Source organism: Lissotriton helveticus, chromosome 5_1, assembly GCF_964261635.1.
Source record: "Lissotriton helveticus chromosome 5_1, aLisHel1.1, whole genome shotgun sequence".
NCBI classification, from domain to species: domain Eukaryota; kingdom Metazoa; phylum Chordata; class Amphibia; order Caudata; family Salamandridae; genus Lissotriton; species Lissotriton helveticus.
The window spans coordinates 2,112,854,401-2,112,880,560 of record NC_136065.1 but is presented as its reverse complement, the minus strand read 5'-3'; the positions used below and the strand labels follow the sequence as shown (position 1 = coordinate 2,112,880,560).

Sequence of the window (26,160 nt, the reverse complement as noted above, 5' to 3'; positions counted from 1 at the left end):
GTTGGTTATTCAGAAGGGATGAATAATAAGCGTAGGTTTCAATTCAAAGAGGAGTTTAATCCAGATAAATCAGCATCACACGGGAGCGCCACTGGCAAGTAGCAAGCATAACAGTTGAATGACAAGTTAAACCACAGTTAAGCAAAGCAATAGTTAAACAGACATTGCATCCTCGAGAGATGCACCTTCAAACATAAACATGTTTGAAGGAACACTCTCTACGAGGATGCAGAGCATGGAACATAGAAGGTTAAGAATGCATGACCTAATAAGAGCAGTGATTACAAAGGAAATAGAAGAAATACAGTACCTTACATCATCTCCCTTTTTATAATGAAGAATAAATGAAACACAAAAGAACTAAGACATATAAAATTCTTTAAACCTAAAAGGAAAGGAACAATTATGATTTAGTCTAATAGGTTCATGTATTTCACTTGACATATAAGATATCTGTGAGGAAATTGGTGACGTTTGCAAAATCATACCTGCAGATGAAGTGAAAGGAATAACAGAAGAACAAGCATTGTTATGAAGAAAATCTGATGAAGTGGGAGGTAAAACAGGGAAAGAAAGAAAGTTATGAGGATAATCAGAGAGTTTATCTAAAGAAAATTGTGAACATACATCATAGGGAAAATCAGATTTGTAACAAAGAATTCTTTTAGTTATAACCATGAAAATGTTTGAACCATGAACATTTTCATAAAAGCCCTATTCCACCACCTCTTCTTTTCAAGAAAATTCAGACATTTTGAAGTCTTCAGAGTCCTTCATAGAAAATTGAAAAGAATCCGAAGAAGCATCAATCTACTTATTTTGCAAGTTTCTGACTATTGGTTTTCATATATAACCCCAAAAAATGAGTTTTTGGAAGATTCTAAACAGAAGATGGTAACAGGTAAACTGCTTCATTTCCAATAGAAAATAAGCATTACCCTTATTAATGCTCCAGTGCCCAGGGAGTGAACTTCAAATGTAGACTGGAGTATAATACCAAGAGAATATATATTTTATTACTGAACCAGCTGGGCTTGACTACATAACAGAAACTGACCTCTCACGTGTAGTCACAAACAGCAACAGTTATATTTAATTTTGACATTTCTGTTTGAAAAGGTTAATGAAGGACTCTTGTAAATCTTGGCGCCACCAGCATACTTAAAACTCTGGCTAATACAAGAGTGGGCGTGACACGGCGGCCATGTTACTGCAGGGTAACCTCTTCAGCCATCTTGGGAGAGGCTTCACTTTGCTAACAGAGCTTTACAGCCTGCCCTGACTTAAGATGGCCGCTGCGCGCACGCCACGCCCATATCTGAGGGCGCGTGTGTCTGTCGCCGTGACGCTATGACGCCGGAACGGAGGGAAAATGTCAGCCACGGAGGAACCCGAGCCGATGCTGCCTGAGGAGGAGCCGGCGCCCAGCGCGGGGTTCCGCCTCAACCCCACGCGCCGGGAGCCGCCGGTGAAGCTGCAGCACCCCTCCTGCGGCCCTCAGCCGCTGCGCTGGTCCGAGGACCACCGCGTGTCGGTGTGCACGAGCCGCGGGGTCTCGGTGCTGGAGCAGATCTGCGACATCAACACCAGCTCCTCCGACCTGGTGCTGCACCGCACGGCCGTCCCCGCGCCGGAGCAGGCCTGCACGCTGAAGGTGAGCCCGGCACGCGCTGCGCCTTCCTACAGCACACTGTCCAGTGCTGGTCTTGACGTGCGCCGTTGGCATGGCTCTCTTCCTATTGGTCACTCAGATATCAACACCGTTACGTTTCTATCTTCTCTTTGGTCTCTTTTGATGATGTCATCACCTGTGGTATGGCAGCTTTCCCATAGGCTGCCATGTGTGATGATGTCATTTATAGGTATGGTCACTTTTTTTCCTTCCAATTGGTTAGTAACTGGTGATGGCATCAGCTAAAGGACGCCGTTGCCATGGAGGTCTTCGCAGTGTTCAGTGTTAGCTCTGTCAACAAGCATTTGCAATGCAATAGGTCTCTCATTTATGCTAGTTTAAGCAATTGGCATTGCACATGACAATGCCTTTTATTTATGCTTTCAAAACCAAAACCTAAATAAAGGACATTGTCATTTACAATGCCAATAGCTCAAACTGCGTAAATGCAAGACCTATTACATTGCAAATGCTTGTTCTAACCTTGGGGTCGATCGTCGTAGCCGTTGGGCCTGTGAGCTGGAGAAGCCCCATGACCAGTTAACACCAGCACTCACACTGCATGCAGTTTAGAGTTTCATGAAATCACCCCACCCACCCCTCTGACAAACTAAGTGTGACGAGCAAGCACCCGAGAGCAGTGGGAGGTACAGCGCCCAGGTCTTACGAGAAACGCACCTGGACAGCCACCACTGGGGTACAGCGCGGGAACCTCATGCTGGAGACGGAAGACAGGGGGGCCTTATCACCCTGATGAGGCGGCACCCTCCGGAACACAGAGAGAGACTCCGCCCCACGGAACTTATGTACCACTGCGAAACTGCACAAAAACTGCTAACACATACACACTCCTGCATGACTTTGTGAAAACTCTGCACTGATTTCCTGCAGAGTGTGACTAAATCAGTAATAAGATTGCTGCCCTGTGGTGCTCAGATGTTATGCTTTTCACCACCACCACACACACACACTCACCCCTCAGTCACAACAGTGGGCGGTAAACAGCTCCTCTTTAATCCTATCCTGCACTTTACTCCTTCAGCCCGGCAGTATTTTCAGTGTGGAATATGCAATTGTATTTATATAGCGCTTACTACCCCATCGAAGCGCTTTTCGGCGAGTAGTAAAGGATTAGAGGTGAATTCTCTGTTAAAAGCGCGCACATTTAATTCCAGCCACATCTGCAATTGTGTCTAACTGGCCTCTAAAGTCATTCTTGCCGCTAAATGCACTTGTAGGTTATGTCTTTCAAACAACAAAATACCCGAAACCCTTGCGGCTCCACATAAAGAAACCAACCCTGGAAGGACTTACTGTGTGTCATATTGCATTGCAGCCTTCGTCACTGAATAATGGACCGTAACGCGTGATGTTTTGGCAGAAAACCTGCCACGCATGTACCTTGGAAAAAGGTGCGCAGGTTCATCCATGTACCACCTTAGGACAGCGAAAACAGGAGCGCCTAAAATGCAGACTCTAGCAGGATTTTCAAGAACACCAGAGACGTCACGGAGAACAAGCGCAGTGCGCCCTGAAGCCACAGTGCCAGGACAGCTCATGACGCAGCATTTTCTCGCCAACTTAAAAAAATGTGCAATGCAAACTTCTACTGCTCCTGAAAAACTGCAGTCATGATGGGTTTTGCCTAGTCCCTTGCCATTTACAAGTTGTACAGCATATATAATTTAAAAACAACACGGCACATGTAGCATCTGTAACAAATGGTGCAGAGAATCGAAGCAAGGAGGTGGCTCAACATAACGCTGCTGACTTTGGAGCTGGAGAACACGGGTTGAGCCTCAGGTGGGCTGTATGACTTAATCGCATATAAATAAACTGAGATCTCGGAGGGGAGTGGGGAGAGACAAATAAAACAAGGGGGTCACAAAGAGCGCATTACCTCCTCGTCCTGTCTTCCTCGCCACAGTAATATACATATGAGCCTCCGGCTCCACACAGAACTCCAAGTAAAATAAAAGAGCAGCGCTCTAGTCTCCCCTCCCTCCTCCAATATGGCCCCCGAGGCTTCATCCAATCCTATAAAAGGATACATATCAACCAGCCCAGCCTGTTCTTTTTTTCTGCACTTCTCCGAGTGCTTTGACTTCCCTGCTGGTCAGGTGAGTGGGGCTGGGTTCCTGCTTTAGCGGTTCCCTGTATCCTGTGGTATTTAGTTGGGGGAAGTTAGTTTTTGTTATATGTGCTGACTTCTATTTCGTTGTTTGTTGTGGTCGTGACATTTTTCATTTAGGTAATTTAATGGTTTTTCTCCCCCTTCTTTTGCCTTTGTGCCTCGTGTCCTGCTTTAGCGGACTTGCGTGGCCTTGCGGTTGTCGGCTGTTTTACTGGGCCGACTTGTGTCCTGTTTGCCGTTTTGTACCGCCGCCGCCGGGCTCCGTCATACCGGCGTCTCGCTCAGGCTGAGTTATGATTCCCCGACCGCGCGTCCTGCTGAGCGGACGTTGCGCGGCCGGGTGCGGGTTCTCTGGGAGCCGGAGGCTTCTTTTCTGTTCCCCTTACCTTCTGCCTCACCGGCGTGGTTTTCCTGCATCTTCGGATCTCGGCGCCGCTGGTGACGCCTTCGGGGGTGGACGCGCTGCGGTCCTTGCCTCGTTGGTTTCCTTATGGGTGCGCGCGGCTCTTCCTGATGCATTTCAAGCCTTCGGCTGAGTTGAGGTGGGATTTGTTGGTTGCTTAGCTACCTTGGGTCCTATTTTACCGGGCTGTTCTGCTTTTTGCCGGTGTTTGTTTTCTTTCACGGCTGGCTGTCGTGGATCTTTCCTCTGGTGATCCTGATCCTTTGGACGTGGCTTCCGGTTCGGGGGTGCGTGTTCCCTCTATGGCAATTTTGCAGCGGATGATCAATACTGCTGTTTCTGCTGCTTTGCAGGGTCATGTTCCTGTCCCTCCTACTAAATAGGCGAGGGTTGATGGCGCTGCGGCTGATTCTGCTTCTGATAATGAGGAGGAGGTTGATGTCAGGGGTCGCTTTGTGCAAGGTGCCGACCTGAAGGTGGTGCTGGGCCACATTCGCGTAAACTTGGTGTTCCCTGCTTCTGTGGTGCCTATTGAAGACGATCTGTTCTCGCAATATCGTCGTCCCGAGCCTGATTCTTTGCCTCTCCATTCCTCTGTCTTGAAGGTCCTGGAGAATGAATGGAAGGAGGTGGACAAGGGTTCTTTTCCTCGTTTCTTGAGTAAGCGGTACCCTCTTCAGGATTTTGCTGTGAAATACCCTGCCTCCGTGAAGGTTGACTCTTTGTTGGCTAGCATGTCTTCGCGTGGGTCCATTGTCTCGGAGGACTCTTCTCCTGCTGACCCGGTTGACCGTAAGGTGGATAGTGCTGTGAAACGCACTTTTGCGGCTGCCAATTTTTCTATCAGGGCTGCGGCCTATTCGTCTTACACGATCCAGTCCTTGCTCAATCATGGAAGGCTGATGCTGCCCTGAAAAACTTGCTTATGGAAATCCATTTTTCGGGGGTTGAACTTTTTGGTTCCTCTCTTGCCGACATGGTGAAGAAGACGGCGGAGGACCGTAAGCTGCTTGCTCCTGACCGTCCTGGCAGGTTCCGTGCCTTTGGTTCTCAGCGGTCTTTTGGTGCCTCGAAGAGGGGTCGGGCTGGTCAGCCCTTTCGTGGACGGGGACGTGGCCGGGGTGCTCCCTCCTTTGATAAATCCCGGTTCTCCGGAGCTTCTGCCTCCTCCGCTCCCGCTTCAAAATCATGACTGGATCGCTCCTGGTGTGGGTCCGGTTGGGGGTCGGCTCACTTGCTTCCTGGACTCTTGGCAGGCGACTGTGTCGGACCAATGGGTGCTTCAGGTGGTCTCAGAGGGTTTGCGCTTTGATTTGCCCGGACACCCCCAGACTGTTTCAGGGCCACTCCTTGCCCGAGAGATCCTGTGGAACGATTGGCACTTTTGGACGGCATTGCGTCCCTGTTGATCAAGAAGGCGATCGTTCCTGTGCCCAGCGATCAGTTGGGGCAAGGGGTGTATTCGATCCTTTTCCTAGTGTCCAAGCGCACAGGGGATCTTCGGCCTGTGATGGACCTGAAGTGGGTGAATACTTTTCATCCCTCACCAACGGTTCAAGATGGTTTCCCTTCCCTTGATCCTTCCTCTGTTCTCTCAAGGGGATTTCCTTGCTTCACTGGACCTGATGGATGCTTACCTTCATGTTCCTCTTCATCCGGACTTTCGGAAGTTTTTCCGGTTTTGTGTGCGGGGTCTTCATTACCAATTCCAGGTATTGCCTTTTGGGCTCTGCTCTGCTCCCCGGATCTTTACTAAGGTTCTGGCTCCTCTTATTGGACATTTGCATGGAGAGGGAGTTAGTGTTTTTCCTTCTCTGGACGACATTCTAATTTCTGCTTCTTCTCTTCCTAAGGCGGAGTTGCGTGTCCAGATGGTGTGCCATGTCCTGGAGCATCATGGGTTCCTCGTGAATGTGCCGAAGTCCTCCCTGGTTCCAGCTCATGAATTGACTTTCATTGGGGCTCTGTTCAAGACTCAGTTGGGGATGGTGTTCCTGCCCCCTCCCCGTGTTTTGTCCCTGATGTCTGCTGTTCGTTCCCTGTTGGTGGGGGTTTCTCGTCCTGTGAGCCTGTGGTTACGTGTTCGGGGTCTGATGTCGGCTTCATTGTTGACGGTGCCGTGGGCTCGCCTCCATTTGTACCCGGTGGTGTCCCACATTTTATCGCATTGGGACCCCTGTTCCCTCGATATGGATGTTCTGGTTCCTATGTCGGAGGTGGTTCGGGTGGTCCTGGGTTGGTGGTTGGACGTGGGTCATCTGTCCAGGGGCCGCCCTTTTCTGATTGTTCCCACCCGCGTGGTCACTACCGATGCCGGCCTACTGGGATGGGGTGCTACTCTGGGAGTTTCGGCGACTCAAGGGGTTTGGCCTCAGTCGGTTTTGTCGTGTTCCTCCAACTACGAGGAACTGAAGGCCGTCCTTCTGGGTCTGTTGGACTTCTCGGATCTTGTTCGGGGTCACCACGTGCAGATCCGGACGGACAATCAGGTTGTGATGTCTTGTGTGAACCATCAAGGGGGGTGCGAGGTTCGCTCCCTCAGTTGCCTGGCTCGTCGGATTGGTTCTTGGGCGGAGGTGCATCTGGAGTCCCTGTCTGCCATCTACCTGCCTGGGGCGGAGAACACTGTGGCGGATTGTCTGAGCCGGGTGTTTCCTTCCATGGGATCATTGTCTCTCACGAGGTGGATGTTCGGGTGGTTGCGGATGATGTTTGGGTGTCCGATTGTGGACCTGTTTGCCTCCCGGGACAATGCCCAGACCCGTTGTTTTTGCGCGATTATGCCTTGCCAGGATGCCTGGAGGGTGGACGCCCTTTCGTTCCCATGGCCGGTGGGTCTGCTGTATGCGTTTCCCCCTGTTCCCCTGCTTCCTGCTGTGTTACAGAAGATCATGAGGGAGGGGTCGTTGGTGCTTCTGATTGCTCCTTGTTGGCGGCGGCGCCCTTGGTTTCCCCTTCTGAGGGAATTGGCTGTGTCTCCGGGGTGGCCCTTGCCGTTCGTGCCGTACCCTCTGATGGGTCCTATTCTTCCTCTGCCTGTGTTCCGTTCCCTGGGTCTGCGGGCCTGGCTCTTGAGAGGGGGTCTCTGATACGTGAGGGTTGTTCGGTGGCTGTGGCTGGTGTCATTCAACAGTCCCGGAGGCCTTCTACGCTTATGTCTTACGCCAAGCATTGGGATCATTTTGCTTCTTGGTGTGTTGTTCATGGGCTGACGTTGGATTCTTTGGATCCGGCTCGCGTTCTGGACTTTCTGAACGATGGGTTTGTGTTGGGTTTGGCCATTTCGACCCTTCGGGCTCAGTGGGCCGCCATTCGGGCATTTCATGTCCTGCCTTTGGTTTCCATTTCTCCGTTGGTTGCTCGACTTTTAAGTCTCTTTCTTTCCAGCGACCACGTCCTATCATGTGTCCTCCTCCTTGGGACCTTCCTTTAGTTTTGCGATCCTTGCAGTTGGCTCCTTTCGAGCCTTTGGAGTCTGTGGACCTGAAGTTTTTGTCTCTCAAGGTGGTGTTTCTGGTGGCGATTGCCTCTGCCAGACGTGTGGGGGAGTTGGGGGCTTTCCTCCGTTCTGCTCCGTTTTTGTTGGTTTTGGCGGACCGTGTGGTCTTGCGCCCTCATCCCACTTTTGTTCCTAAAGTGAATTCTTTTTTTCACCGGTCTGCCGAGGTGGTTCTTCCGGTTCTGTGTCCTGTTCCCTCCTCGGCTGAGGGGTCACTTTTGCACCTCTTTGATGTTAGGCGTGCCTTGCTGATTTACATTTCTCGCACTTCTCCCTTCTGTAAGGTTGACTGCTTGTTTGTGAATTATGGTTTGTCGCGTCAGGGTATGAAGCCCTCCCTGTCCACGATCAGTCAGTGGATCAAGGAAGCCATTCTCTTGGCTTATGCTTCGGTCTCTGTGGTTCCTTCCCTTCCTGTTCAGGGTCGTTCCACCAGGTCGGTGGCTGTCTCCTGGGCTTCTTTCGAGAGGGTGTCTATGGAGGATGTTTGCAGGGCTGCTTCATGGTCTTCTCCACATACTTTCGTGAACCATTACCGCCTCCAAATTGGGGGTGGGGGTTCTGTTTCGTTTGCCTCTTCTGTTTTGTCTGCTGGGGTACCTGGAGAGGTTGTCCATTTTTTGGGTTGTTATGCCTCTGTATATTGAACATGTGTTTCGCTGCACTGATGATGTGGTATGTTTTCCTTACATGAAGCTGATTGCTTTGGTATCGGCTCATATGTATATTACTGTGGCGAGGAAGACAGGACGAGGAGGTAATGCCCCGGTTACTTACCGGTAATCTTCATTACTCCGAGTCCATGTCTTCCTCGCCACAGTATAGTTTCCCTTCCCTCCCGGCCCTGGTGGTGGCTTCATGTCTGCGGCTTGGTTTTTTCAGGCTGGGCTGGTTGATATGTATCCTTTTATAGGATTGGATGAAGCCTCGGGGGCCATATTGGAGGAGGGAGGGGAGACTAGAGCGCTGCTCTTTTATTTTACTTGGAGTTCTGTGTGGAGCCGGAGGCTCATATGTATATTACTGTGGCGAGGAAGACATGGACTCGGAGTAATGAAGATTACCGGTAAGTAACCGGGGCATTACCACTGCATCATGCTGCTCCTTTGACAAAGAGCGCACAACGCAGGGCTCCTCTGCAGAGCGTTGTCATTGTGCTAATACAAGCAAAAAATTATTAGCGCTAATTAAGAGACGCTGCATCACGCCATGAGCAAAAGATCCAGTCCGGGTGGGCGGGACCACAAGGAGACAGGGCAGTAACCATGAAGCCTAATTTTAAATCTGAAGCCAGCGTTTAGCATAAATGATGCCAGCCAATGAAAATGATGGGCGGCGCTTCAAGTCCCCTTCAGCTAGGCGACAACGAAAAAGGCTGCTGCGTATTGTTTTTCTACCACAGAATATCAATTTATCTGAAAATTAACTGAATTTTTAGTTGTTTGTCGTCTTAAGGAAGTGTGAATGAAATGTAGTTTTTATGGAATATTTGTAGATATATACTTGTTATTTGAAGGTATTTATTATTGTTATGAATATTTTTTTTTAAATTAATACAAAAATACGTTCATTCGTCAGTGCTTGATTGTCATCGCCCAAAGCCTTAATGTTTTCCAAGTGGTCTCTAATTATGTATTGTCCAGGCTGCCTTTCTGCTGGTTAATACTTTTGATGTAATTTCGTACCTGTTATGGTTGTAGGTTCACATCTGTGACTGTTGTGGTACTGTGGATGTCCTCACCTATTGATATTGTTGCGTTTCTATTGGTTGCAAATCGTTATCCCATCAATTATTTTGATGGCCAGGCTTACTATCTGTCATATTGCTGTTTTCATCAGTTAAAGGAAAGTTTTATGAATGTCTCCCAACTTTCCCTCATGATTGTTTGCTGGGCCACTTATTGGTGTCTAGTGATATCAACGTTGTCAAGACAGCCTTAGACACTAATGTTTGTCACATTTTGTGTTGACTTCCTTCTGAGCTGTCCATATTAGGGTGTGGGGTGATGCATAGTTTTTTGTAAATATAAATCCGTATTTGTAACGCGCAAATTACTCATCCTTACGGGTCTCAAGGCTGTCTTGGAAATTAAGTGAGCTATTGCCCAGAGTCACATGGTGCTGAGCTGGAGCCGGGGATCGAACCGTGAACCCTGTGCTCCAAAGGCAGCTGCCCTGGCCGCTGCACCACACCTCTCCACTAGCTTTTAGCTTTGTACTGCGCCAAGGTGGCCTACATAATGCTTCTAAACATAGTGGCTATCTCGGAACATTAAAACTGTATACTGGAAGAGCACCATTCAGAGTTATCCGCCTTATGTAGAAGTGGTATCTGCACAGGGTGCAGCACACTGCAAACTAAATAAGCAGCATGCATGTAGACAGCCCGTTAGAACTGTATGGGGAGCTTCAGGTTGCTCTAAAACAAATGGAGGAGGAAACCAATGTAAGGGGGCCTGCAAAAGGAAAAATATTGAAAACTTAATGATCTACAAGTATCACAGACTCTGAAGCACACTTTTTTTTAATTTATTTTTTACGGATCTCAGGACAAATGCCGTTCCTCCGAGGGCAATTGAGCCAATGGTAGAAATGAGTTGGCCCATACAGTAAGGAGGATATGATTGGCACTCAAACGGATAGAAGAGGACTGACCCAATGACCAATATATGTATTTTTATTTTTTATTGCAAAGGACCTTGCGGGTCCTTTCTAAGATTGTCTAGCAAGGATTATCACAGTGTAGTTCTTCTACCCTTAGGATTTGTCAAAAGAAATAAGCACAAAATTAACATAGTAATTCCATGTTTGAAAATGTCTGTCTACAGGTATTAACAGTGTAGTATCAACCTACCCTTAACGTCCTGTTGGCTTTAATGTATGGGGTACACAATAAATTATCCAGACTTACTGCCTCCAGTAATTTTTCATAATTAAAAGAATGTCCCTATGGCCTCTGACAAAACGTTTTCAACCAACGCCAACTAAAATGTTCTGAGATTCCATATAACAAAATATCTCTGTTCGAACTTTAACACAATGTAAGACAATCTGACCGTAAAGGCTTATTGACTGTAACAAGCTTTTCAGTGTAAAGAAGGGAGGCCTACTGTCTTTGTTATAACTTTATATAATAAACTGATTAGGCTTATAGCCTTATTTAATGTCTCCTCATAACAAACTCAGTCCTGCTGTTCGACACAAGCTTTTCTACATGGCAAAACGAGCACCTTTTTTAGTGGAAGCACACAGCTTCTGTGCAGCCAGAATCTTTTCTCAAGGAAATTCATATAGGGTTGGAGCTAATGCTCCTCTCATTCGTGCTTCTAAAAAGTATTTTTCTGTTGATTACCTAACATCTGGCAACAGCTGCGCCAGCAGGACATCAAGTGGACTGCAACCCATTCAAAGACAGCTGCCAAATGAAAGTCAAAGCGGTTTATGGGAGAGCCTCATTACAAACAAGAGTAAGTAAACATCAAGAAATAGAACATTGTCCACCACTGCTTGGTGAGGTGAGTGTGTGTGGTAGAGAAAAGTTGAGGGAAGGTTGTCTATGGAGGACAACTCACTGAGGCCTTCCAAGTGAGGACCTGAGTCTGCCAGGATTGTTTTCTTTCACCTTTTTCTTCTTGCTGGCCATAGACTGGATCATGAAGATATCCACAGCAAGGAGAAGAAATGGGATAAAGTTGACACTTTTTGGACGCAGCTCAACGACCTGGACTTTGCAGACTATCTAGCCCTACTCTCCCATACCCATCTGCAGATGCAAATGAGGCCCGACAATGTTGCAGCCCCATCAACACAACCTGGCCTCAACATCCACAGGGGGGAAAAAGATCCTCAAGACTAACCTGGCCAGCACAACTGCAGTCACTCTTACAATCAATGCACTGGAAGATATTGAGGCCTTCACCTACCTGGGCAGTGTCCTGGACAACCAGGGTGGCACGGACGCCAACATCAAGACAAGAATCGGCAAAGCAAGGGCTACCCTCATTCAGCTAAAGGAGATCTGGAGCTTCAAGGACATAACGCTGCAAACCAGGATCAGGCTTTATAACACCAATGTAAAATCTGTCCTTCTGTACGGAGCAGAAACTTGGAGGACAACAGTGACCACACCAACAAAGTCAAGACCATCAACCTTTGAGGAAAATCCTTCAAATCTGCTGACCAAACCCCATCATTAACAACTATGGCAGCCGACGTCCCAACTCCCTGCTCATGAAGAAAAGACGCTGGGGTTGGGTAGGTCACACCTTCCGCAAGCCCGCATCAATCACTACCAGGCAAGCTCTAACCTGGAACCCTCAAGGGAAAAGAAAGGGGGAAGGCCAAGAAACACCTGGTGCTTCCGCCTCGAGGCGGACTGCAAGGAGATGGGTTGCACCTGGAGTCATATTGAAAGAAGAGCCCAGGACCGAAATGGCTGGAGAGTCCTGGTTGATGGTCTGTACCCGAGGAGGGGTAGAAGGCACAAGTATTCCTGAGCTGCCAACCCAGATCTTCCACTGGATGGCTCTTCAGTGTTCAACTCCTATAAAAATCAAATTGTCTTCTTCCTTGCCTCAAGAAACCACAATTTCTCAACCCCTCTGTTTCTTACCCTCCCAAACACACTTATCACACCCTCCTTCGATGTGGAATCCCAACATGGATTTTGATTCCCATTTGAGTCTGAGCTCCTTTATCCCTGCTGCCTCCGGAGTCTGTCAGCTGCTCTATATAATAACAAAAAAAACTGTCACCACCTTCCATTCCACAAAAAAGAATATTCATTCCCCCATCATGCACAAGCAGGGCTACCTCAACAGCTGAGTATGCTTCACTCTATACCACGAGCCCAATACCCCATACCACTTAAAAATGTAACAGTCTAGTTAATTAAATGTAAACTCCTTGCCCTGTTTTTCAGCACCCCCTCCCGTTTGCAGCAGCCCTCTCCTGCTTCAGCCCAATGCTTACTCCTACTTGACCCTCTCCGCTGGACTACCACATACACCATCACGTATGCTTTAAAATAAAAAGAAATACATAAAAAATACCCCACCTCCTTGATCTACAAGTCACTACAGCTAACGAATCGAAGTATTTTATTCATTTTGTTGACAGATTTTAATAAGCAGACTAAATATATATTTTTTCCAAATTATGACCACTTAATGAGGTATAAAATGTTAAAAACCCTAAACAAATTTCAGTAAAATATGTAAATACTAATACATTGGCTTAGTTGCGCAGGTAAGAAGACCAAATGTAATAATGTCTGTGATGCTACTTTACAATCAGAATTTAGAATGTTTTTATGTTAATAAAATTTTTGCATATTTTAAAACCGGGCAGTTTAAAATTACCTGACACAATTATTTTTATTATTATTATTTTGACAACTCAATTGTAAACAGCTACATATGTTAAATCTTGGTCTTTCTTTGCTGTTTATCCTACCATAAAATAGAGAATCAGTACGCCACCGCAGCCATTCACCCTTCAGTATTTTAACTCTCTTAACGGATTATGGTCATAGGTGCCAAAATTGTTCTTCTCCATAGCTTTTGTCTGAAATACTTCTAGGCATTAAATGAGAAAACATGAACACACGGAGACCCATTTTGATCCCCTGTCAAGCAGCACAGCCTGGTCCGTTACTCAATAGATCCAATAAATCAAATTGGTATGTGTACTCTTAGTTTTCTCTACTCTTTTTCTCCATTCTTATTCAGCATTTTTCAATTCTTTATCGATTTATTTTATCCATTTTTAACCAATTTCCAAGGAACTTCACAACCAGGAGGTCTTTCCACATATAACGACTTTATTTAAAATGTACCCAATGCATTTCGGGAAAGATTTCCCTTCGTCAGGGGTATCTATAAAAAACATTAACAGAGCACCATTAGTCTAAAATGTTTACATTACTCATTCCATACACAACAACGAGATCTCTTTAGCTTTACACCAGTGTGTTACTTGCTGACATTTGCCTGTGCACCAAAAATGCTTACCAACATTGCTCCCTTTTACTTATGGATATTAATTCGAACTGTCATCCCTTATTAAACACTCCCGCTGTTATACTAACAAATCACATGATTCTTCACAAAAACTCTCAGTTGGACTACAGCCCCATATCTCACCCGCAACTTCTTTACTATTATCTAACATCTATAGCAATCTCTCTTACCGTGATATATGTGGCTTTAAAAACACAGATTCAGAGCCCCATCTTGCTCTGTTTACAATTTCATTCTCGTTTCAGCGAGTGCCCCAGCACGTCCCCATAGAGAGTAACTATATAAACTGTTTCTGCTTCCCGCCACCGTTTATTACTCCTCCCACTAATTTCAGGTGTGCAGTCAATTAACTAGGTGTGAACAGCAAGCTTAACATCCGCGTTACCAGACTGCATTTACCAATGGCGGGAAGCAGAAATAGTTACTCTCTATGGGGACGTGCTGGGGCACTCGCTGAAACGAGAATGAAATTGTAAACAGAGCAAGATGGGGCTCTGAATCTGTGTTTTTAAAGCCACATATATCACGGTAAGAGAGATTGCTATAGATGTTAGATAATAGTAAAGAAGTTGCGGGTGAGATATGGGGCTGTAGTCCAACTGAGAGTTTTTGTGAAGAATCATGTGATTTGTTAGTATAACAGCGGGAGTGTTTAATAAGGGATGACAGTTCGAATTAATATCCATAAGTGAAAGGGAGCAATGTTGGTAAGCATTTTTGGTGCACAGGCAAATGTCAGCAAGTAACACACTGGTGTAAAGCTTAAAGAGATCTCGTTGTTGTGTATGGAATGAGTAATGTAAACATTTTAGACTAATGGTGCTCTGTTAATGTTTTTTATAGATACCCCTGACGAAGGGAAATCTTTCCCGAAATGCATTGGGTACATTTTAAATAAAGTCGTTATATGTGGAAAGACCTCCTGGTTGTGAAGTTCCTTGGAAATTGGTTAAAAATGGATAAAATAAATCGATAAAGAATTGAAAAATGCTGAATAAGAATGGAGAAAAAGAGTAGAGAAAACTAAGAGTACACATACCAATTTGATTTATTGGATCTATTGAGTAACGGACCAGGCTGTGCTGCTTGACAGGGGATCAAAATGGGTCTCCGTGTGTTCATGTTTACTTGCATGCGCAATTGGACGGAGCGCGTATCGAGCATTGCACGCCAGAACGAGTCTGAAGCTGTTAAACAGACCTTCAAACAATATGAGCAGATAAGGAGTACAAAGGTGTGCATCTCACCATCTCACATGTACATTGTATTAAATGAGAAAAGCCAGACATGTTGTCAGTGATTACATTTGGGAAGGAGCAGTGATGCATTGGAACATTTACATCGCCTATCCCATGGGTCCATGCAAGGTAAATCATCCACCTTTGTGGTTGGTTAACCCTTGTGATATTGTTGGCTGTTGTTTTTGCTGCCATTTCAGCAGTCTCTACCCATGATTTTGACATCTACTGCTGTTTATCACAACTTGGGCTGGCATCAGTCCGTGTCAGGGCATCCCAGTGTTCAGTGTTTCTCATTCATCATTAGTGGATCTTGCTTCGGGTGGTCCGGATTCATATACAATGAGGTCTCAGTCTGCCTTGACCACTGCAGCGTTGAAGCTTTGTATCCACTGTTATCTGGACTGTATTATAAAAGGCTTTTCAGTATGGTCTACGTATCAGGCTCCGACCAGTGATAAGAGTAGAGTGCTTATTGCCAAAGGACCTCGCGTATAACAGTGCTGTTTTCAGACTGAGTGGTATTGCTTTTTCTGCTGCTAAATTGGTGCTGAGGTGGTGGTACGCTGGTGCTTAGGTGGTGGTACACTGATGAGGTGGTGCTGAGTTGGTGCTGAGGTGTGGTTTCACTGATGCAGAGGTGGTGCTCTGCTGAAGTGGAGGAGGTGGTGCTCTTCTGAAGCGGAGGAGGTGGTGCTCTGTTGCTGTGCTTGTGCGGAGGTGGTGATGTGGTGGCGCCGAAGTGCTGCTGTGTTGGCGCTGTGCTAATGTTATGCTGTGCTGGTGGTGCATTGATGCAGAGATGGTGCTGTGCTGAGATGGTGCTGCCCTGACTGTGCTTTGGTGGTGCTCAGGTTCTGCTGTACTGTTGTGGAGTCATGATGCGGTGGTGGTGCTGAGTTGGTGCTGCAGTGGTGGTTCACTGATGAGGTGGTGTTTTGCTGGTGCTTAGATGGTGCTTTCCTGGTGCTTAGTGATGCTGAGATGGTGGTGTGCTTGTGTTGAGTGATACTAAGGTGGCGCTGAGATGCTTTGGGGGTACTAAGATGCTTTGGTGGTGCTGAGGTGATGCTGTATTGGTGCTGAAGTTGTGCTGCGCTAATGAAGTGGTGCAAGGCTTGAAAAATCCACTGGTCCACAGGGTCAGAGCTGATTTGCATATAGCCAGTGTCTAACCCAGGGTGGTGTGGAGTGCAAAAAAACGATGGATTTAGGCCCAGATCCTTGTACTGGGGTGAATGTATGACATTGTTCTACATTCTATCCAACTGTGTTTTTTGCAATTTTCACCCTGAGTGTGCTGGGGATGCTCAGACGTGAGTCCCAGGCTCTCCACACCACTGGAGTCAAGCTATCCAGGCTGATGAAGGCTGATAGCCAGAAACCGGTCCTTGGATGCTTGATTCCGGTCTGGGAAAGACATGGCTTGGTAGTTCGGACTGGACTGTTCCCATGAGGCACAGGGTCAGAGCTTATTTGCATATAGCCAGTGTCTAACCCAGGGTGGTGTGGAGTGCAAAAAAACGATGGATTTAGGCCCAGATCCTTGTACTGGGGTGAATGTATGACATTGTTCTACATTCTATCCATCAACTGTGTTTTTTGCAATTTTCACCCTGAGTGTGCTGGGGATGCTCAGACGTGAGTCCCAGGCTCTCCACGCCACTGGAGTCGAGCTATCCAGGCTGATGAAGGCTGATAGCCAGAAACCGGTCCTTGGATGCTTGATTCCGGTCTGGGAAAGACATGGCTTGGTAGTTCGGACTGGACTGTTCCCATGAGGCACAGGGTCAGAGCTGATTTGCATATAGCCAGTGTCTAACCCAGGGTGGTGTGGAGTGCAAAAAAACGATGGATTTAGGCCCAGATCCTTGTACTGGGGTGAATGTATGACATTGTTCTACATTCTATCCAACTGTGTTTTTTGCAATTTTCACCCTGAGTGTGCTGGGGATGCTCAGACGTGAGTCCCAGGCTCTCCACACCACTGGAGTCAAGCTATCCAGGCGGATGAAGGCTGATATCCAGAAACCGGTCCTTGGATGCTTGATTCCGGTCTGGGAAAGACATGGCTTGGTAGTTCGGACTGGACTGTTCCCATGAGGCACAGGGTCAGAGCTGATTTGCATATAGCCAGTGTCTAACCCAGGGTGGTGTGGAGTGCAAAAAAACGATGGATTTAGGCCCAGATCCTTGTACTGGGGTGAATGTATGACATTGTTCTACATTCTATCCATCAACTGTGTTTTTTGCAATTTTCACCCTGAGTGTGCTGGGGATGCTCAGACGTGAGTCCCAGGCTCTCCACACCACTGGAGTCAAGCTATCCAGGCTGATGAAGGCTGATAGCCAGAAACCGGTCCTTGAATGCTTGATTCCGGTCTGGGAAAGACATGGCTTGGTAGTTCGGACTAGACTGTTCCCATGAGGCACAGGGTCAGAGCTGATTTGCATATAGCCAGTGTCTAACCCAGGGTGGTGTGGAGTGCAAAAAAACGATGGATTTAGGCCCAGATCCTTGTACTGGGGTGAATGTATGACATTGTTCTACATTCTATCCAACTGTGTTTTTTGCAATTTTCACCCTGAGTGTGCTGGGGATGCTCAGACGTGAGTCCCAGGCTCTCCACACCACTGGAGTCAAGCTATCCAGGCTGATGAAGGCTGATAGCCAGAAACCGGTCCTTGGATGCTTGATTCCGGTCTGGGAAAGACATGGCTTGGTAGTTCGGACTGGACTGTTCCCATGAGGCACAGGGTCAGAGCTGATTTGCATATAGCCAGTGTCTAACCCAGGGTGGTGTGGAGTGCAAAAAAACGATGGATTTAGGCCCAGATCCTTGTACTGGGGTGAATGTATGACATTGCTCTACATTCTATCCATCAACTGTGTTTTTTGTTTTTTTTAAATCTTATGTTGTCACATTTGCTAGGCTTTCAGAGACAAAGGTCAAATGTCAGTTTGTCTTCCTACATTTACTTTTCTTTCTGTGACTGAAGAGAACTGTGCAAAGCATGTAAAATTAAAGGCTGTAAGATGGCAGGCTTATTTTCTAACCCAGCAGTAAAATAGTCAATTTGGTGAACTGTTCAAACATTTCACATATATTTCACTAGTTATGAAGACACATTATTGTAATTCTATGGTGGAAAAAAGACTTTTATAGGATCAAAACAAATTGGAACACTTCGTGATGTGAAAATGTTAACTATTTTCGCTGAAACCCAATTTCCAAACATTGTGTATGCGCTATATAGATAAGTAAAGCTTCATGTTAGTGGGAACGTTTTGTGTCCATTTCAATGGAAAATGTGCAATCTGTAAATAACAGTGCACTACTAAATCATGCTTTCATACTAGATTTATGAAAAGTGAGTTTTTAAACATGGACTGGGAAATATTCCTGCCCAGGTGACAATGCTATTAGTGAGCTAAGAGGCAAGCCAGGGATCATGTGTACCATATATGTGGGTTTATTCTTATTATACATGGAGCAAACATTTAGTCTAGTAAATAGTTTCTTTTGTACTGCAGAAATAGTAAACTTGCATATTTGAAGGTGCTTTCTTGCGTGATAATGAAGAATAAGGCGGCTCCTTAAGACAATAAATTTGCCTAGGATCAAACAAATAGAGAGAAGTTCACGGAGGAAGTACATTACAGTTAGGTCGAGTAGATTATTCAAGTTACTAGACCTGCAGGTATTGATTTTTCTAGCCCTCTTGTGCTGCATAGGTGCAGAAGTAGTACTGCACTGGGGCTGAGTTGGTGCTGTGCTGATACACGGAGGTGGTGCTGCTGTGCCGCTGCACTGATGCTTGGGTGATGCTGCGCTGGGGCTTACTGATGCTGAGCTGCTGGAGTTGTGGTGCCCATGTGCTGCTGAGTGATACTGAAGTAGTGGTGCGGAGTGACACGGACTGGTGCCGAGCTGGTGATGCACTGATGCGGACTGTGAAAAACAAAATAAGGACCTGATTTGCAGCCCTTGGCTGAGCGCATTCAGAAAGCCAATATAAGCTCAAACAAAGAAAAAAAGTAGTGAAGGGATCCATGTAACGGGGCCAGTCTCCAAGGTGTCGACACAACAGCAAAAGGAGAGACAAATGTAAACTATTGACCAACCAAAATGGAATTTCTAAAGGCACATGAGGAACTAATCGAAACCGATGGGCATGCTGAAAGCCCTTACGGTAGATACAGCATGCCTTGAAAGACCGCACATGTGCCTCCTAGGTGAAACCTAAAAACTGGCCAGAGTTGCCAAGATTGGAACCTATAAAATGCAGGGTGTCCACAGACAGCCACAGGTGTTAACCCTTTTCTAGCTGAAAGGCATAATCGACAGTACTTACAATCAGTATTGTAAGCCTTCACTAGAAACTTCGTTTTCTGCACTCACAAGGTTATCTCCAAATTCTTCTCTGCACACAAAATCACAAATGGAAACTGCAAATTATCTGATTTGGGAGATAGACTGCTAGAAATGAGTAGCCCAGGGGAATGGAAGGGCTCCTTCACAGTGCTAATGGAGGAGGAAGTCCACTTTAAGTGTTAGAAAATAAACGGACAGTCCTTCCGTGCCAGACCTTCCAGTAAGCTGTCCACACTGATCTAATCGGTCAGTGATATACCCCTCAACACTATGCGGTCACACTCCAATTGAGCCATTGTATTTATAATTGGGCCTATTCACCCAAACTGCTGTTACCTAGACTTGTATGCACCAGTACATTAATTACAGAGTAATAGCTATGCTCTAGACTTAGAATATTGCTTATTTAATCTTCTTGCGGACATATTTGCTCTTCAAATCACCAAACAATTAAAAACCAAGTTAAATGCTTCTACAATGCTCAGTGTTCTTCAGTTTTGAATGAATACAAAGTAGATATGTGAGCTGGAATGTTTATATACATTTATAAAAGTGCTCAATCACCCACAAGAGTATTAGGACACTGTGCAGGTGTGAGAGCCTAGCACCGAAGGTGGGCTAGGGTGTTGGTCTAAGAGCCAGGTCTTAAGCTTCTTGTGGAACCACAAACGAGAGGAGGAGACTCTGATGTGCAGTTGGAGGTTGTTCCACTCTTCAGGATCAATGTAAAAGAATGTTTGTCGTGTTCTGGGCCTGTATGTGTGGGGGCATGTGCAAGTAGAAGTCTGGTTTAGTAGAGGTGCCTGACTGGTTGATGGAAGGAGATGTGGCTGATCGGGTGGGCCCGTGTTGTTGAGAGCTTTGAGCCACTCTAGTTCCCTTAGGTGTGGTGTTGTGTGTCTTGCGTGAGAGGTTTAGGATGAGTCTGTCTCCAGTGGTCTAGATGGTTTGCAGTCCATGTGGCTACTTCAGACATGCAGTCGGTGAACTTGTCCTAGTTTTGGGATTTTTGCCGAGAGGGACTACGTTGGTTGCATCCCATCGACGTAAAAGATGCTGATGTTGGTCAATGGGGTCATGTAGCTTGTGTAAGATGGTGGGGCTAAGTGAGCCTTACAGTACTCCGCAGACGAGTTCTCTGGCTTTTGAGGAATAGAGAGCCAGGTTGACTGCTGGAGTTCTCCCTGTTGGGAAAGAGCAAATCCAGCCGAGTGCGGGTCCTTGAATGCCAGTCTTGTGGTGTTGTCTGATGATCATAGGGTGTGCAACTGTGTCAAATGCTGTTGATGGGTCCACTAGGTTGAGGGCTGCGGTATCTCCTTTCTCTAGGATCATGCAGATGTTTGTTGCTGCGATGAAGGCCATTTCCGTGCTATAGTTTGGTCTGAATCCAGACTGTGGTGTCAGGGTGATGTGTGAGGCACTTGTTGATGGCTTTTTCAAGGACATTTTCCAGGTAGGGTAGGAGGGTGATACCTTGATACTTCAGAGCTTTGGTGGGTCCGCAGAGGGTTTCTTCTATAAAGCGGTGAAAACTGCTTGTTTCCAGTCTTCTGGGAAGGTGAAGCGTCAATGGTGGTGTCTCGCAAATGCGGGAAGAGTCCTTTGCTGAAGGCGTGGTAGGGGCCTGGGTCAGAGGGGGCTCCAGAGTGGTTGGACTTCATTGTTACAGGGATCTCCTTTGTGGTGATGGCTTTCACGTGGTCGGGGTTTGTTTCTCTTGCATTGAGATTGATGCGGTCCTATTGGGGTCTAAGTTGGCATACATGGCTGTGATTTTGTTGAAAAAATCCAAGAGGTTGTTGCAGAGGTCTTTGGAGGCAGAATGTTGTGGTAGCGGGCATGGTGAAAGCTCTTATGAAGAAGAATATTTCCTTGTTGCTGTTCGTACCCGTGTTAATGCGTTCTGCAAGGACTGGTCACTCTGTTTTCTGGATTTGCTACTGGTAGGTTCTCTGAGCTGACTTGTAAACCTCTTTCTTTGGTGTAGTGGTTCCTTCTCCACTTACCTTCCAGTTGCTTGCAGTGCCTTTTTCGTCATCCAGAGTTCTTCAGTGTCCGTGTCCGTGTTATTGCTGTTTTGCAGCGTTTCAGTGGGACCAAGATGCCTGTGCAGGTGCAGATCCAGGCATTGCAATTCTTGATATTGTCGGTTAGGGTGTTGTTTATTTCGGGACAGTGCTCCGGGAGAGTTGAAACCCATACATTCTCTGAGATGTTCCAACTGTGACCGCTAAGTCCCACGGTGGTGGGTCTAGTACGATGCAGGATGGTGACTTTGAAGCTGATGAGGGCGTAGTTAAGTTAGTCCATGTGAAAGGTGTAGGTTTGTAGACCGTGATGTTGCTGAGGGTGGAGAAGATAAGGTCCGTAGCGTGTCTGGCCGCATGGGTGGGTCTAGTGGCCTGCTGAGCGAGACCGCGCTTCTCGAGGCTCTCGAGGAGGATGGTCAAATGAGGTATGTGCTGTCATCTAAGTGAAAGTTTAGGTTCCCAGGCAGGATGTAGGTGCTGGTGCTTGCGTTGATGAAGAGCAAGGTGAAGTCTGTGATGTTGACAAAGTTGGTGCGGGGTCCTGGTTGTATGTATATGAGCATTCCGCAGATGTTAAAGTTAGATGTGGCTAGTAACTTTAAGGAGAGGTGCTCCATGTACCTGGTAGTAGTGTCCACGAAAGTGGTGCAGCTGAAGGCGTCTTTGAATATAATGGTGACTACTCCTCCGGCGTGTGTTGACCTCTTTTGTGATGATTTTGTAGCTGTTACAGATAGTTGCGGCAATGGCATGTGTGTTTCCATGAAGAAAATGTCTAGGTCAGCAGGTCCCACATCTGTAGTGTGTTCGCTCATCGAGCCGTTATTGAGGAGCATGCACATGAAGGTAGAGACGTGAGAAAGTAGTGGCTGGTTGGAGTTTGCAAGGGCAGAGGAGGTGCTGGGTGGGGTGGTTGTGTTTGGTGTTGGAGGAGGCGAAGTGCAAGAGAATCTGCTGGCGATGCAGGTGAAGGCTTCTAGGTGTGTGGCACAGTGCCGCAGCACTGTGTTAGCAGGAGCCGGGATGGGGTTGTGGTGGGTCAGTGTGAGACTAAGGGTCCAGGGGCTAGGTGCAGTTCAGGTGCAGGGGGGCTGTCTTTGGAGTGAAACTTTGACGAGCTGTTGTTGTGGATTGTTTACAGTTTGGACTTTTGCTTAGCACAGTTTAAACCTTTCATGTTCGTTTCATGTTGGTAACTATTCTGCAAGTGTCTATTGCTTTGTTATAAAATACCTGTTTTATATAACCCCACAAAACTGCAAGTGAATAATGGCAGTGCTTAAGAAAAACAAATGGCTATTTGCAAACTTTATTAGTGTTTTGTGGATCCCTCACTAATGATGTGGTTTCTTTCAGGTCGGCATAAAAGATGAAGTGGAAGAATGTAAACAAAAATTTGCCAGCTCCAGCGATCCAACAGTCAGCCAGACTTTTATGCTGGACAGAGTGTTCAACCCAGACACGAAATCCTTACCATCCATGCGAGGATTCAAGTACACCAGCTGGTCCCCAATGGGCTGCGATGCCAATGGGCGATGTCTTTTAGCAGCGCTGACTTTAGACAATAGACTGACCGTTCAAGCCAATCTGAACCGATTGCAGTGGGTCCAGCTGGTGGATCTGACCGAGCTGTATGGGGATCGGCTCTACGAAGCCAACTTCAAACTCTGCAAAGGGGACATCCCGAAAGGAGAACTTGGGGACTTTGCAGAATTTCAGAGGCGTCACAGCATGCAGACACCGGTGCGCATGGAGTGGTCTGGTATCTGCACGACTCAGCAGGTGAACCAGAACAATCAGTGTCGTGATGTCGGCTCTGTCCTTTTGGCAGTCCTCTTCGAGAATGGAAACATTGCAGTCTGGCAGTTTCAGCTCCCCTTTGTAGGTAAAGAATCCATCACTTCCTGCAATACTATTGAATCTGGAATCAGTGCTCCTAGTGTCTTATCCTGGTGGGAATACGAGCATTGTAACCGTAAAATGAGTGGACTAATAGTAGGAAGCAACCATGGACCCGTTAAAATCCTTCCTGTCAACCTGAAAGCAGTCAAAGGCTACTTCACATTGAGGCAGCCGGTGGTGCTTTGGCAAGATGCCGACCAGATGCCCGTGCACAGCGTTCAATGCCTCCCTTTGTACCACCCCTACCAGAAATGCAACTGCAGCCTGGTGGTGGCTGCTCGAGGCCCCTATGTCTTCTGGTGCCTGCTCCTAATCACCAAAGTAGGTTTAAATGTTCATAACTCCCACGTTACTGGACTTCATTCGTTACCTATCGTCTCAATGACTGCTGACAAGCAGAACGGCACAGTTTACACCTGCTCAGGCGATGCAAAAGTGCGGCAGCTAATCCCCATATTCACTGATGTGGCGCTGAGGTTTGAACACCAGTTGATCAAGGTGCACGAGATCTTCGGCTCCGTAAAAACCCACGGCATTGCTGTCAGCCCATGCGGAGCCTACCTGGCCTGCATCACCACTGAGGGCATGAACAATGGTCTTCATCCTGTTACCAAGACGTACCAAGTTCAGTTCATTATGCTGAAAACATTTGAGGAAGCTGCGGCACAGCTTCTTGAGTCCCCTGTCCAAAATTTGTTCAAACAGGTGGATCTGACTGACATAGTGCGATGGAAGATTTTAAAAGACCGGCAAATCCCTCAGTTCTTACAAGAAGCCTTAGATAAAAAGATCGAGGATGGGGCTCCATACTTTTGGCGTTTGAGGTTGTTCCTGCTTAGAATATATTGCCAGTCATTAAAGAAGTCTCCCCCAGACCCTCCTTGGAGGCCATTGCACAATGAAACTAAAGTCCTGATAACCGATACTGGTGCAGAAGAGAGCAAAGTTTCTGAGGAACAGGAAAGTATAAAGTCAGAAGAAGTAGAGACCTCTTTAGAGTCAACAGATATAGCTCCTTCAAGTGAAATTGAAGTACAGGAAATGATGGAGGAGAAGCTTTTGGAAACACAAGGGAAGATTGAAGCAGTGGAAATGCATTTGACCCGCGAGCGCATGAAACGTGTCCTGGGAGAGGTGTACATGCACACATGGATCGTCGAGAACACCAGCATCCCAACTAGAGGAGTCTGCGACTTCCTGACCTCTGATGAGGAGCACGAAGACCGCACCGCTAAGGTAAGGCGCGTGGGAGAGCTAACTGCAAATTCAGGTTTTACTGGGTAGTCTTGCTTAATGAAGTGTTCTAATTTGATTCTTAATAAAAAATAAACTAACCCTAACCTTCCAGCCCCAAGATGACATTTCCCTCCCTCCTGAAGGCTGAGCTCTTAAGATCCTTAAGAAAAGTCCATCGCTTTAGCCAGTGGACGTATACATTTTCGTTAATGGTCGCTTTCCAGTTCTACTTCCCAGGATCTAAAATGTTGGTCATAACTACAATATTTCTGTACCTTTCGGTTACCTGCTTCTCCTCCACCCTCATCACAGAATTGAACAGGGAGGTACTTTCACTCTTGATGTAAAACAAGCTGAGTAGCACGTCACAAAACGAGATGGTCTGAAGCATGACTGACTGCTCCTGGATTTCATACCAGAGTCCGCCACGGTAAGTATAGAGCCAGGATGAAGTAGCAGTTGGGTCAGTGAGTTTCAAGGGCTCTGCTAAGTGGTGCCCTTTTGGTCTTCTGTGAAAACATTACTATCCACGTTTAGGGATGATAGGGTTTGTACACCAGTGGGGTTAAATTTGTTCAGGACATTGCTAGTCACACATTGAGCACTTTAATTCATTTTGAAATAATGTGATTTTACTGCACTGCAAATGCATGGAAATGCCACACTGGAATGTAGGACCAGCCAAACGTTGCTGCTAATTCTACACCATTACATTTTGAACCACTTAACGCAAGTTATTTGCCTTTAGAAGTACATTTATGCTAATACTGCTTATACCAGGAGTGGTAATTCAATTATCAATGCACAAGATTATAGCGCATGCACTGACAAATTAAATGCAGGCCAAAGGCTTTCTGCAAGAGCACGGATGCAGCTCGTTCAAAATGATGAACCTGCTGAAGTGAAGAAGAGGCGTGGAGGGTGCCCTCCTGTTGGGCCACTGACACTTGCAGAATAATTAAATAGGGGACTCTGCTTGCGTAGAGAACATTGTGGAGCAAAACTTAACACCACCGAGTTGGGTATCAAACTAATCCCAGACAAAAAAGAGCACTACAACGAAAAGACCATTTATCTGAAAACTCTTTGCATGAAGTACCTTTATTCTAGGATCTCAGAAGCCTAGTATAGGACGCAACATGGGAGACAATGGAGGAACGAACCATCAAAAGCTGCCAGGCTACTTCCACGTAATCTATCTTACTTTAATTATCTTGTTCTAAATTTACTCCACTGAAGACCCACACATCACAAAATCATAAGTGCCTTTTAGCTTTACTACAAGCCAGAATTATCAGAACTGGAGAGGTTTCGCCCCAACCTGACAAGTGTGCACATAGAATTCAAACTCACTGGTGAAGTTTTCACACACAAAAGACTTGCACTAGATTAATTTTAGTGCCCTAAGAAAGGGGAGTCAACTTTGTGTTTGAGAAAGGCAGGGGAAAAAAACATGTCCGATCGTAGGCAGACACTGCAGATCATAAAAAATTTAAAAAAAGCAAAAGGCGGTTAATTTGTGCATATTGTGAGCATTCAGCAAGGTTGCCACATGCTTAGGCTGCCCAAGCGAAGCACGTGGATAGTCTAGCGCCACCCCTATTTCACATCTGTCACCACCAAAAGACCTATCTGCCACAACAGTGC

General features: G+C 46.5%; 1 protein-coding gene across 1 annotated transcript in view; it reads left to right on the top strand.

The window, feature by feature from the left end:
• The first annotated feature begins 1,275 nt into the window (after nt 1–1,275).
• LOC144756388 (general transcription factor 3C polypeptide 4-like) overlaps nt 1,276–26,160 on the top strand; it is a 48,645-nt gene continuing 23,760 nt past the window's right edge. Inside the window, exons 1-2 of the mRNA XM_078646173.1 lie at nt 1,276–1,654; nt 22,732–24,513. Coding sequence (XP_078502299.1) covers nt 1,373–1,654; nt 22,732–24,513 — 2,064 coding nt within the window. The 5' untranslated portion in view covers nt 1,276–1,372. The remainder of the gene's footprint in view (nt 1,655–22,731; nt 24,514–26,160) is intronic.